Source organism: Lolium rigidum, chromosome 3 (assembly GCF_022539505.1).
Source record: "Lolium rigidum isolate FL_2022 chromosome 3, APGP_CSIRO_Lrig_0.1, whole genome shotgun sequence".
Lineage (NCBI taxonomy): Eukaryota > Viridiplantae > Streptophyta > Magnoliopsida > Poales > Poaceae > Lolium > Lolium rigidum.
The window spans coordinates 296720723-296735562 of NC_061510.1; the positions used below are offsets into that span (position 1 = coordinate 296720723).

At 48.8% G+C, this 14840-nt stretch overlaps 1 protein-coding gene across 1 annotated transcript; it reads left to right on the plus strand.

The window, feature by feature from the left end:
- The first annotated feature begins 274 nt into the window (after positions 1 to 274).
- LOC124696708 (FHA domain-containing protein PS1) lies at positions 275 to 6178 on the plus strand. The gene is made up of 8 exons (XM_047229391.1): positions 275 to 569; positions 939 to 1135; positions 1227 to 1286; positions 2646 to 3855; positions 3985 to 4469; positions 4577 to 4727; positions 5344 to 5765; positions 5876 to 6178. Exons 1-8 carry the CDS (start codon positions 275 to 277, stop codon positions 6176 to 6178), a joined length of 3123 nt encoding a protein of 1040 aa, XP_047085347.1.
- Positions 6179 to 14840: the final 8662 nt, after the last annotated feature.

The following is a 14840-nucleotide window of genomic DNA, read 5'->3' on the forward strand; positions in this document are numbered from 1 at the left end:
TCTTAAAAAAAGGGAAAGGTTGATTGGGCCGAGCCATTTGGCCCGTGAACGGCGCGGGACCAACGCAGTGACACAGCTTTAGAAAAAGTCCACGAAAAGGGATATTCTTCCAATAAATTTTAGCCGTTACAATTGGCAACCTTCTCAAATCCCGGCCGGCTCCAACGTCTCCTCCAGATTTCGAATCCCCCCATTCCACAAGCGTTTCAGACACACAGAGCGGCGTCATCATCTCCTCCTCCCACAGACACCCAACCAGCCCACACGCGCAGCCATGGCGGCGGCGGCGGCGGCGGCGGACGCGGTCGCGGGGACCGAGGCTCCGATCGCGGCGTTCGCGGTGGCCAAGGGCGGCGTCGTGCTCAAGCACATCTTCCTCAACGTGCCGCCGGCGGAGGAGGCGCCGCGCGGCGGGGATGCGGATCCGGACGAGGAGGACCCGCCGGTACTGTTCGGGCGCCACCCCGACTGCCACGTCCTCCTCGACCACCCCAGCATCAGCCGCCGCCACCTCGAGGTCCGCTGCAAGCGGCGCCAGCGCCGGATCGCCGTCACCGACCTCTCCTCCGGTAATGAGATCACGGCTTACCCCCCATGTGTAACCCTCTCCTCCGCCCCCCATCCACTATCTGCGTCCCCGTGTGCCGTTCCCGATCTCCGCTCGAGCGCTTGGGTTTACGCGAACTCTAGGGTTTTGTTAGGGCGGATCGATTCGCCTGCGTGTAGACTGGGATATTTAGGTAGTTTATCTCACCGATCCGTTTCGATTTCCTCTCGATAGGCTCGATGTTGTGCGGATTTGCCCCGCCTGGTCATATTCAAAATCAGGAGGCCGTGCGACGATCATTCGCGAATATGCTTTGAAATTTTGATTAACAAAATGATGCGAGAATTACATACCACTGTACTAACCCATGGTTGGGCTTCGATTGACCCAGTGCACGGGACACGGGTCTCGGGCCAAAGGATCCCACCAAACACGCCGGTCGAGCTGGTGGCCGGTGATACGCTGCAGCTCGGGGCCTCCAAGAGGGAGTACCGGCTCCACTGGCTTTCCCTCAGCGAGGCATTTGAGACGGAGGACCTGCTGCCGCCACTTGTCGAGGAGGACAAGGAGGAATCCCACACTCATCAGGTTGATAATTCTCTTTTATTATACTCAGTGCAAAATCTGTAACTATTTTGGCTGTGTGGGTTGAGGTCTAAGTGTTTGATGAAATTAACAGGAGGCACGGAATCAGTTGGCACCTACGCAGACGGAGCCACTGGACACTGAAACTCATCAGGTTTGGTCACAGAAATCTAATACTCCTTGAAACCTTTGATGAAACTTGAGAGCTGCATTTCATGACCCTTGATGTGGTATATGGGTACCAATTGATTGTATCCTTTAGCTGAGCATTCTGGCACATCAGCCCATACTTTACCCACTGACATTGCCCCTCTTGTGCCAAAAATATGAAAATGCATTATGTTAAACGTGTTTGTTAGATTGATTTGTTTGGATTTGGTAACATTACAATGAATTGATATTCTATTCTTTTCTATTTCATCCGTTTTACTCTATCTTATAGTCTCTATCCCTTTTAGTAATTCATTTATGTTTAATTGCTTTCGGAAATGCATTGCATTCAAATTTAGGATCCATCTCTGTAACTGAATATTTCAGCAATTGAATTAATGATATGTAATATGCTCCTCGCTGCTTAAAGCATCAAGTTGCGTACAAATGATGACTGATCGACAAGTTTCGGTGTGCCTTGTTATTCTGGAATTCTAGTGCTTAGTTTGAGTAAGCTTCCTCTTCTTCCAGTGATAATGTAAAGTTGCTTAAAATCATGGCTAGCAAGTAAATTTTTATGTGCCATGCTGCCTTCTTGGTATTGTGCCTAGTACGGAATTTTGAAGTTCTAATGAAAACTGACACTGAACTAGCCTGAAAGCATTGGTCGTCACCGCAGGTTAGCTAATAGCACTATGGAGTTCAGTCATGTATAGCTTAGACAATACTAATTGCTTTCTGCCATTTAGGTCACTTGTACATTTGTCAAATTGTCCCACTGATTTCAGATTTTTTTTTATTGCTTAGTTTGCTGAATGATTTTCTTATGGATGATATTTTTATGGTATATATGGTTCTCATCTAATGCTAAGAAATCTTAACACAACCTTGAATTTTCTATTGGTCTGAGTGTTATGCCACATATTTTTGTGTTGAATGCATGATATAACTGAAAACAACTATGTACATCCAACTAATATTCATTTAGAATAACGCAAATACATGGTTCATTTCCCTTGGTTAACAATGTTGCTTTCCTGATATTTTTCATATGCTTCTTTTGATATAAAACTGTGTGATGAGTTAGCAATTCAATATCTATCCACTTCAGATTTTGCAAACATATCCCGATTTGTTTACATCATTAGTTTATGCTCATATCTAGATTCTGCATGTCCTACTATCTTTTGTTTGTTGTATTCCCCAGTATATTTCTGTGTAATTTTTCTTTTGAGGATGCTACATGTTGACTTGAGTTCTGCTGCTTGATTCCCCCCTTTGATTTTGTATTTATCTTCTCATCTTTTAACTTTTGGGTACTTATCTACAGTTCTAACTTCTAGCTGTCTAATATAATTCACAGGAGATGATTCTGCAAGTAATGTCAGAACAAACTGAATTCTGTGCTGAAGTGATCCCCTCGGCGCCACCATTGCCTGAGTCTGCCAATTCCAGTTCCCTGAAAGAATCTTTACTCTCCGTTCTACAGGAAAAGATTGTTAGTGAGAATTCAGGTACAGAATCTGTTGCCCCTTCCACAATACAGGCAGCTAGAACACTGGTCCAATCAGACAAACAGAATGCATCAGGCACCATGTCCCGGAGGGCCAAGTTAAAGTCAGTCAAATCTCTTCGCATTGACACAGGAAGGAGAAGCAGAACTTTGAGCCACAGCTGTCAGAAAGAAGAAGACCAATATGAGAATCTTGTATGTTCTCAAAACTGCAAGGGCGAATGTGCAGCCTGCATGGTTTTATTCAAGAATTCTGATGTCAGAGAAGCTGAAGAAAAGGAAAAGGTGATTGCACCAGAAAAGGACCACATGAACCCTCATGTCTTGGACATCATTACCATGGAGGGGAATCAGGAAGTGCCTACTGTACATATGGAATCCTATGAGGCTGTGCCAGAAAATCCTTTCACGCATGCCATAACTTGTGGAAATACGACTAACCACCCAGACATGAAGTATGATGATGGAGGTCTCTCCAACAAGGAGAAAATGTCCCAAAATAAGATTGCTATGGAGGACTCTGAGCTTCAAGGCATAATTTTTGGGAGCATATTTGACAACTTGGATACAGAAGGAAGAAGAACTGAAGAAAAAGAAGAGAACAGCCTAATGGACAAGGAGAACACTACCCCTCTTGTCTCGGGAAACATAATAACTGAGAGGAGTCAGCTAATGTTGAAGCCTATCAGTTCACAAGAGTTGATGGATTCCATTTCTCCTTTGAACTTGGAACATGACAGCTTTTCAGATAGTGAAAACTCCATGCTGAACATTGGTAACAAGATGACGGCAAACGAACTAACATCTGAAAATCTTGAGACAGAGTTTATTACCCTCATGTCGGATGAAGATTTTAATAATGACATCATTCCAGACAAGGAAAACTCAGTGCTAGCTCCTGGAAAGTATGATGCTGCCATCTCCCCTGCGAAACAAGAAGACCTCTTTCCTGACGAGAATATGACACCTGCCTCCAGGGATCTCAAGCCCATTGCTGGTAATATTCTTGGCTCAAGAATGGACAGTTCGGTTTCAGCAGAATACACTTCAAACAGAAGCATCCATCAACGGCACTGCAGTGAACTTTCATCAGAGTATGATGCTACCTCCCCTGTGAGGCAACGAGACATCTTTCCAAACAAGGAGAATGTGACACCTGCCTCCAGAGGTCTCAAGTCCATTTCTAGGGAGGTTCTTGGTTCAAGGATGGATAGTTCACTGTTGGCAGAATACACTCCAAACAGGAGCATCGATCAACGGAAATGCAATGATCTATCATCGAAGTCCAAACGTTTCCACACAGTAGATGATGAAGTTTTCTATTCAGATAAGGAGAATTTGACACCTATATCTACAGGAGATATGAAAGCGAGAAGGTGTCTTCCAAAGAATCTCTTCCAATTGGATGCAGACCAAGATCAGGAGACCTTCTGCTCTGACAAGGAGAACTCTACACCAGCATCTTCTGTAGTTCAGAAAACAAGGGATATGTCTGAAAACCGGGCACGGATTGAAAGTGCAATCACAAAGAAAAGGGTGGAAGATAGGCTTCCTTTCCAGACTCTTGTCTCAAATTCTCCCTTGAGACCGACCAGCTCATTTGATTCTACCCAGGCTAATGCTGGAACAGCTGATTTCTCAATCAGGTTGGAAGATGGACTGAACAGTTTTCCAGTAAGTAATCATAACGATTATATTTTGAATTTCTACTTTCTATAGTTTTGCTTTTGATATGGATCCTGATACAAGACCATTTTGGTGTTGTACAGCACCTAGAACAGCACAAGAACCGAGAATCAGATAGGGTTGGAGAAGGGATGAAAGTCTGGACCATGGTGGCTGATACTGATTGTCTTCTTGATGATGAATCAATGAAGTCTATAATGCTACTAAAAGGAATAAAAGGAACTCATCTCATCATACCAAGAATTGGTAAGTTAGAAAACAATATACTACTTGTTTCATCTGTCGTTCTATATGATGTTCTTACTCTGTGAAGGTTTGAACAAAATGGAAAATGTGCTTACTATTGCCGCATATATTCTATTTCCTTTTTTTAATAAGGAAATAGAATACTGAATGATGATCTTTCGATTCGGTCAAAATGCTAGCCACTAACAACACTACTTTTACTGCCTACTCATTTGCAACAATCATCCCATGCTATGATGGTATCAACTAAACAGTTGTGCTTCTGTAGCTTCAAAGTTTTGACATCGCATTGTGCTGTTACTAACTGAATGAATAGATGCCTGTAGCCTTATGTAGTGAATTGCTCTGTTCTCTGCAATGTGCCCCCCATTGCACCTGCCATTTGGAATAGCTTGTGTTTAAATGCTTCCTGTAGCCTTGTGTACTCAATTGCTCTGTTCTGTGCAATGTGCCCCCGTTGCATCTGCCATCTGGAATACGCTTGTGTTAAAATGCTTCCAGCTTGTTGTTTTCAAACTGAAACTCCCAGCCTGTCATTATTAACTGAACTGAACTTGACAGCAACTGCGCGGAGTGCGATTCTCATCCACTAAAACCCTGCTTTACATCTTGCCAGTGATCAGGGAGCTCGATTCCATGAAACAGCGGGAGGGCCTGTTCAAGAGGTCAACAAAGGCCACCTCAACACTCCAATGGATCGAGGAGTGCATGGCGAACGAGAGCTGGTGGATCCACGTGCAGAGTTCATCCGAGATGTTGCCAGTAGCACCAACCCCGCCTGCAACTCCTACGGAAGCGCAACGCAGCGATGGAGAAAGAGAAGCCACTGCTGCTGGCACCTTCAACACAGTGCTGTCCCTCTTCTCCCCAAGAAGCTTCACCGGCATCTTCTCCCCGAGAAGCCTCACTGACATTGTTTCCCCGAGGACTGAAGACCGTGTCCTGGACTGCGCCCTCCTCTTCAACAAGATGAGGTGCAGCCAGAACATGGTCATCTTGTCCAACAGCGTCACCCTCAAGATCAAAGCAATGTCAGAGGTACCAATGCCGTTGCTTTCTTCTTTGTATCTGTGCTCCCCCTGTGAAAGACATGCTCAGTGTGCAGATTTCTAACTGGACTGGTTTGGTGTCTCTGTTTTGTTTTGCAGGGCCTGCTGTGCGAGGGAGCCAAGGAGTTCCGGGAGACGCTGATGAACCCTTGCTCAGGCAGGTTCATGTGGTCTGCGAGCGTGCCGAGGGGCGCGGCGTGGTCGCGCCTGGACGAGACCGCCCTGGCGGAGAACTACTACAACAGCCACCACCACCGTGAAGCCAGGAGGAATGTCCCGGCCGCCAGGGGGCTCAAGCTGATCCTGCTGCACAACAGCTCCTCCCTCGGCGCGCATGCCGGCGACCAACTCCGTCGCCGCGATGACGCCGTTGCTGGCTCCGCTGCATCGGCCTGCTGGTGACGAAATCCTGAGCAGTTGGGTAACGTTCCTTTCAATTACCGTGCGAAAATGAGAGACAAAAAACGCCCTGTAAGTACGAGTTTTCTTGATTCGTGTCGAGTGAAACATTTTGTTTGGTATGTGGTATGATTTCCATGCCTGGTGACAAGTGTGAACTGTGGACGTGATAATGACTGTGAGTGAACCGTGAACCAATGGTTGTGATGAGACTGAGTCTACTCTACTTTTTCTTGATTCGTTTGGCATAGTTCATGTCATATATGGTCAAAGCCAAGCATTTGCATGTTCACCATCAATCAGCTCCTGTCCAATCAGCTGTTTCTAGTAAATCGATACGGAGCAACAGCTTCACGTGGACCTGAGAACGTGTTGGACTCGTTGGTTGGTTTGGTTTGGTTGGCGAGGCGAGGCGAGGCTCGGATGTACCTCCTCAGTCCTCACGAACCCTGGCTTGTAGATTCTAAACAGATGACATTATTGGACCGCAATATGGTAGGATAGGGTATGTAGTTGAATAAGATACGTTGTGCAGGGAGCATGATCTTAGCAGGAATGTTTAATAACAACAACATTTCAAGAGTTGCACATGGCCTTCCCATAAAGAACAACAAAAACACATGTTAATCTCTTGGTATGTTGGTAAAATTGTTGGCCTGATGACTAGGAAGCTCATGCAGCAACCTCTCCACCCAGCCGCCGTCTCCCTCCGCACCCAACCGCCGCCTTCCTCCCCACCCGACCCCTCCCTGCAGCGCGGCCCCTCCACCCTTCACCACCGTCCCCCTCTCCTCCCTCCACCACCCGATCTTCTCACCGGGTCGTCTCGCGCGAGGCGGCTCCAGGCGATGACCCAAATCTTAGAAAAGACAGCTGATCTTCCTCTTCCCGGCCGATGCCGCCATCGGGTCGGCGGTGGCGGCCGCGCCCGGCTGCCAAAGGCAGGGGCGGTGGGGGCGCGCCCATGCACTCCCCTTCGCGCGAAGGTGGGGTCTTTCAGGGGCGACGATGGTGGACGGCGGGTCTGGTGGTGGTGGCCTTCGGCTACATCACCTGGATCATGGCGGGGGACACGGTGGTGTGGCGGAACTCGGCTGTGCGGAAGGGCGGCAGCGGGACCGGGTGGCAGTGGCAAGGTACAAGGTCGCGAGGCGGCGGCGATGAGGCTCGGCCAGGCTATCGTGGCGGGCAGCAGCCGGCCGTCTCCGCGTCGTGGGCGTGCGTAGCCGCTATCGCGACGGCTGCCGGCCTCCACCGGTCGAGTTGGAGGAGGAAGATGGACCGTGGTTCCCAGTCATGGTGGCGGTGTGGGGCTGTCCATTCCGGCTTTCATGGTGGTGGTCCTAGGGTTCTTCTTTCGCGAAGATGAAGACATTCCAGATGCCGATATTTCTTCATCTAGCGGGAGTGATGAGTTCCAGAAGGCTCCGATAGCGAATGGAACAGTGCATCTTTTGCCTGGAGTTCATAGGTTCGGGTGGTATTCGGTCGCGCGCACCCATGCTTTTATTCCGGCCGTTTGGTTTCGGAGGGAGCGGCGTGAAGCTCTGCTCTGAGTTGACATCAAGTGACTTTTGTCCATGGTGAAGTCAGAAGCGGAGAATACCATGAAGACGGGATTGGGGGATTAGCTAAAGAAGGTCCAAGTCTTCGCGATGTTGAGGAACTTGCTTGGTGTTTCGGGATTCGCAGCAGTGGTATGAAAGTGGAGGCAGCAGCACAGGTGAAGTTCAGAGTCCTACCTTTCAGGGTGAAAACCCAAGGTCTGGCCTTAACTGGTTGTGCCTGGCAATGACCTTGTTAGAGGCATTATTTTGAGAGCGGAGACTATCTTCAGGGTGAAAATCTAAGATCTTTGATCGGGCGACGACGGCGCTGGTGCACTGTTTCCTTCTTGGAGGCGTCGCTTTTGGAGAGTCCGTATTTCAGATGTTGTCTTGGTGGTGGATGTATTGCTGTTGCTAGACCTGAGATATTGTGGCGGGACTTTTATTTCTTAGTTTTCTTTTCTCTTTTTTGGCTGTGTGCATCCGTACTGCCATTAGGGTGTTACGTTATTGCAGAGACTGGGTGTAATTGATATTTTTTTGATATTAATATACTCCTTTTATCGAAAAAAAAGAAAGCTCATGCACCGGAATCCTTCGGCAGCAACTAAAAATAGCCGTGAAATCACTTGGGTCGGCGGTGAAGCAGTGGACATGACTTCAATCATCGTCAGATATATAGATAAAGTCGAGTCAATTAATTTAAAATAGAGAAATTATGTCTCAAAAAATAAGGTTTACAGTAGATCCTACCTAACCTTTACATTGATGTACACACTGACACGGTCACACGGATGACTGACGCACTTTCGGTGGGAAACTGAGATATTTGTTGATTCGTTCGTAGTCTATCATACAGTGTGTAAGCGTGTGTTACAGGATGTGATGGCCTTGATAGGTGCAGCATCAGCATGTGGTGGTGTCGGGTTGAACGGGTCAGGAGGAGGTGCGCCGTTCAACCAACGTGGCCCGCCGCGGCGTGCAGCGCAGGTTTCGGCTTAGCTGTGAACGTGCCTGCATGAACCGACAATTCCGCCTTGATCCCCTCTCCTCTCCTCCACTTCGTTTTGTTCCGTGTGTACGAGTGCGCTTGGTCGCCATCTTGACCACAAAAGCTGGCTTCTCATGTACAGTACTATATCTATTTATCCATCCATCCATCATTTGCTATAGTAGTTTTTTTTTTAAATCTGCAAACTTCGTAGATCATGTATAGATATTTCTCTGCCCCAACAAACTGGTGTGCCATGTGCACCAGGGAATAAGCATTGGTGGCCCTGCTAGCTGGTGTCCTTGACTCTGCCTTTTTTTTTTTTGAAAAGGCAAGGTCCTGAAGGACCGACTATGCTGCATTAGTTAAAGCGGTGGTACAAGTTATAAGATGGGACACCAGGAAAAGGAAAATTGCACACAAGTCCCTAGAATTTGCAAAGAGGACCTTTAAAAATATTGCAGAAAAGCAATCAGGTCCCTCTACCAGCCCGCTCCAGGGGGATGAACTGCGCCGGCGACCACCAGCATCCTCACCGGGGACATGGCCACTTGGGAGTAGTCCGGTGCCAGGTGTCGCCGCCGCATCATCAGAAGGCCTCCGAAGGAGGTTGCTGCGACGCTTTCCTTGCGTCGACTGATGCCAATCTTGGGCATCCAAGATCGATGACCATCTCGTGGTCACCGTGTGATAGCTCGAGGTAGCAGCAGAAGTCTTGCCGGCCTCCACGGACTCCTTGTCGCCGTCGGTGTCCTGTCCCTCGCCGCCACGGCCGGCCGAGAGGACACCAAGGAGAAGAAGGAGTGGTAGCTGCCGGAGCCAGCGCTTATTGACCGAGCTCGCCACGGCCGCTCTGCTGTGCGCCCACCATGGACGCGAGCAAAGATCCGACATGAACTGCTTTCCGATGCTGCGCCACCACATCGAGAAGCTGGAGCTCCAACCCGCCTTATTTGCCGAGATGCCTGCGCTGATGTCGCGCAGCCGCCGTCGCCCACGCCACCGGAGCCATGCCGCCGCACCGCCCAACAGCAGGATACACCAGATCTGACGGGGGAGAGCCGGTGATCTACTCCAAGACGCCACTACGGGACTAGTAGACCTATCTACAACTACGCCGGCGCCGTTCCCTCGCCATCTCCGGCCGGCAGAGCCGCCGGAGAGGGGTCAGGATCGGCCCGGATGGCTTGAAGAGCCTCTCAACTACTGTTCACTGTCTAGAGGGGAGAAGGGGGGAAATGAGAGCCTTGACTCTGCCTCCCAATAGCTCCTTGGGATCTCTTGCAAGTTTCTGAGCAAAGAACCAAATGGGAAGTTTTTTTTTTTTGACAGCAAACCAAATAGAAAGTTGATGTGGTGATGTGGCGATGTCTCACTCAAAAAGATGAGGGAATGTTCGGTTGGTCTGAGTTGTATTCTCTCCATTTACAATTAGTTCGTGTACTGGGTTTGGTCAAGTTTAACTTTTATCACTTCAAAGAAAAGTTTAACTTTTATAAACTTTGATCGAACACTTACGGAAAAATATGAACATATATAATACTTCTCCTCCGGTTCAAAACAATTGCTTCAAAATAGATACACGTACACACTAAAACATGGCTGGATACATCTATTTTTTGGGCAATTGTTTCGAAGAGGAGGGAGTATATAATATGTTGTATTAGAATCATCATACACTATATTTTAATGAGAACCGGAGGGAGTATTATATAATTGATATTATGAATATTGATATCTTTTAATTAAACTTTGTAAATTTGACTTTGGCTAAACTTAGAACGCGAAGTAAATAAAAATGAAGGGGGTACTCATTGCCACGAATGTCCTTAGTGGTGTGAATTTAAACATTTTGTCTGAATGTAGGTGAACTACGCAAAAAAAAAAACAAAATGTGAGCTCGGGGTACAGTTGCCCCATTTCTAAAGAAAAAGGAAAACAGAATTTTAAAGTTTAAAGAAAAATCTGGAAAATATATTAATCTAGAAAAGGACGTACTCCCTGTATGCTAAAATATAGTGCCTATAAGACTTCTTTAAAGTCAAATAGCGTAAACTTTGACCAAGTTTCTACCAAAAAATGTCAACATCTATAATGTCAAGTCAATACCATCAGATTCATCAGGAAAGATATTTTAATATGGTATACATTAGATATTGCACTACTATATTATTACAAGGATACATTAGGTATTGTACTACTATACAATAGATATAGATAATTTTCTCAATAAATTTAGTTAAAGTTAGTGAAGTTTGACTTTCACGGAAATCAGTGCACACAAAAATAACAAGGATGTAGTATCGGACAAGCATGCAAAATTTCAATACGAACGCTATACTCTCAGCTACCACAAAAATAACAAATTTTGATAAATTTTATAAAATGTGTATCATTCGCATTTCTTTGATCCGCACTTTTGAGAACTTTCACCACTAATAAAAAATATCAAGGGACATACACGCAGGGTTGACCGTGACCAAGAACTGAAAAGACTCAAGACTGAATAAGTTCCATGCCACGGTGAGTAGGTTCCATGGTTTTAAATAGCGGGCTACAGGCTATAGCCGTGGCCTCCCAAAACAGCTATAGCCGGGCTATAGCCTGGCTATAGCCGGCTATTTAAGGACTTTAGCACCTTTAGCCGGGCTATAGCAGTTAGCCGCATCATGCGGGAAAGGCTATAGCCGGGCTATAGCCTGGCTATAGCCGGCTATTTAAAACAGAGGTAGGTTCTGGGACTTTTTTGGTCTATTGACCACTTGACTTTAAAGTTTCTTTTTCACACTTATATCTGTTTGACCAAGTGTAACATTGAAAGGACCATGAAATGACCATTTCTATATAATAGAAATTAAAGGATCTGTATTTAATTTACGATTTTTTTTCTGTATAGCTTGCTAAGCTTTGCCACCTAGTAAATAAGAGAGGAGCCGAACAGTTTTTTTTCTTTTTGAAGCGAGGCAAAAACTTTGCCTTATATATTGATATAGAAGGATCAAACAGAGTACGGGCAGAACCCAAGCGAGGAACTGAAAAAACAGAAAAAGGAGCCGAGTGGCAAACTAAGCCATCAGCGCATCAACTCGTGATCTCCGCAAGTATTTTTCTGGCACTAGAGAGGATCCAATTGTTGCTCTCATCCTTGAACTTTTGCATCAGTGCCATTGGCGTCGATGCTATATTATCGAAAACTCTCGCATTCCTTTCCTTCCAGAGAGCTCCCAAGTGATGAGGGTGACGGCAATCTTGAGCCCCAAAGGATGGGCGGTAGGCGAGCTAGTGATAGCATTCCAGTATTACAGCACGGTCTCCCGCCCGCTCCCCATATCGTGCACCAACGAAGGACACGACATCCATGACGCCGCCTGTTGCCAAATCCGCTTGGAGTAGTGGCATTCGAAGAGGACATGTCTTGCAGTCTCAGGCAGGCACTTGCATAGCTGGCAAGTGGGTTGGTGCGGCCATCCTCGGATTGCAAGGCGGTCCGAGGTCACAACCTATTCCGCATAGCCAACCAAGCGAAGAAGCGGCCTTTGGGAGGAGCCCATGGCTTCCAGACAACACCTTTGAAGGAGCACGGGAGCGCTCCCATGAACTGCGCTTTGTGCGCCGACTCAGTGGAGTATGTGCCACTTGAAGCGAGGGTCCAAGAGACCGTGTCGTCAATTCCCGGAGTTAGGGCAACATCTTGAAGCAAGCCCCATAGGGTGATGAACTGGGACATGTGCTCAACCGTGAAGTTGGTCACCGAAATGTCGGCCACCCATCTATTGTTGTCAAGAGCATCATGAACTCTCCGCTTCTTCCTTCTTGATGCCTCAAAAATCTTCGGCGTCATTGATCAAGGGGTAGTGCCGTCCAGCCGACGAGTGTTAAAGCTCATGCATTTGGAAATCAAATTTTCAGTATGTGAATCTTGCAGCAGCTTCCAAGTCATCCAAATTTACTACGAGTCATTTTCATATGAGGACCAGGAGATGACATGGGGGGCAAGTGCATTCATGATAGATCCTAAATGAACAGCAAATGTACTAGTACTACTAAAGGTCAAAACTGCAGTGCATTCATCTAAAAATAGAACTGCAGCGCATCCATTCATTCATGCATATGCATTCATTCTTGCTTTTTCACGGGCATCAAAATCTCTAGATGGCTAGACATGATCAGATGGTGCAACTTCCCGAAAAGCACTTAAAGGAGTTATGTAGTGCTCCCTCCATCCCACCTCCCTCCACTTTGGCAGCGGGACGAGGCGCTTGAAGCTGGCACTGTGTTGCTGCGCCGCGGCTCCCTGGCGCTCACAACGTGGTCGCCAACCGCTCGAGGACGTCCGCAAACGTGGCGTTTCTACTGCAGGCTTGCAGTAGAGAACCTCCCTCTCAATTCCTGGGACGATGTGCCGACGATCAAGGCCGTCCTGGGCGGCGCGTGTGAGCTCGACCGCGTCGAGCGGCGTTCGATGCTTCAAGACAACACTGCGGCTCTGTTCGTCTGGGTTTGGTGCCTTGACCTGGACTTGATCCCCAAAGTCAAGCCCCACTCGATCCTTGGCCGGCCTGCAGAGCGTCGCCTTGACCTGCCTGAGGGCACGCCGACCGAAGAAGGCCGAGATGGACCGCTGTACAGGATCATCATCCACCTGGACAAGGTGATTGACTACTCCCCTCTCGACGAGGGCCGTCGTCGCCGCGGTGTGCAGTGGCCGCAAGTTTTTCGCAAGAACTGGGACTTTGGCGTGGAGGATGGCATGCCTGGGCCTCGGTCTAGGCCTACGCGCGATCGTCTGGGCCCGTCGAGCCATAGCCGCCGCAGAGACGGGGACATGGACGAGGATCGCGGTGGCCGTCATGGTGGTTCTAGGCGCGGGGAGCGTCGTGGTGGGGATGGCGGAGACAGTGGTGATGGCGTGAGGTGGAGCGCTGATCGACATCACCGTCGACAAGATCGGCAAGACCGTCGTCCCAGCCGGTCTCCTGACCGGCGTCGACGCGGAGACTCTTCCCGCCATCGTTCCAGGAGTGCTGGTCCAGCTGAGCTGCGCCATCAAGAAGCCCCGCCGGTGCTGGCTCTGCTCACAACGAACCTGCAGGTGCAGCCCAGCCAAGCGGCGGAGCTGCATTCTGAGGCGGGTGGACCCAGCAAAGCTCGCAGCCGCGGCCGTAGGAGCAGATCGCGCACGGCGGAGGGGTCTTCGGCTTGGGGGAGTACGCCGTCCCCGTCCCCAGGTCCGGCCGGCTGGATGCTCCTCCCGAGCCCCACGCAGCTGCCCCACTCCACTTTGATGAATTGACCAGCGCGGCTGTTGCCTCGCCTCTGGGACAGCGCTTCCCCTGCCCGGACAACATTGCCCAATTCGCAGCTTGCATCCCGGCGCCCCCTTCTCCTCTGATTCCCTGGGGAGAGCTCCACAACCTTGGTAGACAATGCCATGAGGAGGTGGGATTTGAGGATTGTTGGTCAGCAAATATGACAATGGGCGCAGCGGATGGGATGACCGCAGATCTGCCTGCCTCCCCTCCGCACCTCCGATCGCCATTGCACAGAGCACCAGAGCGCCCTGAGTCTAAGCTTTGGGCTGATTTCTTCACTGAAAGATCCGGCGACTTCGTGCCCTGTCAGCTGTCGGTGACGGATTGGCACAGGGTTTGGGTTGATGAGCTAGTTCCTGGTTCACATCCTAGTCAAAACCACTGTACGGGGCTAATCAGCTCCCTAAGCATGTGGGCGAATTCGTGTTTGGGCCGGGGTCGTTCGTGCAAGCTGGTGTTGCTGGAGAACCATGCACAGCCTGTGCCGCGTCTGCCACGGAGAAGATTGTGCTCGAGGTGGAGCCAAGGTCACTAGGCTGGCAGCTACAGGATATCCTTGCCACTCCCAGGGCGCATTTGGTGTCGAGAATCTCCTCCTCGTCCTCGGAGGACATTGACGATGAAGCCCTCCATGAAGTGACCCTCAAGTCCAATGCTCTGCAGGCTCTCCGCGCCGCCAAGCTATGTGGTCCGGGTCTGATGGAGGAGCTGACAGAGGGTGTCGAGAAGCTGCATGTGGACCCCAAAACTTCCTTGGTGAGCAAGTTCCTTGGGATGCTGTCCCCGTCGCTGCTCGGCTTTCCGACCAACACAAG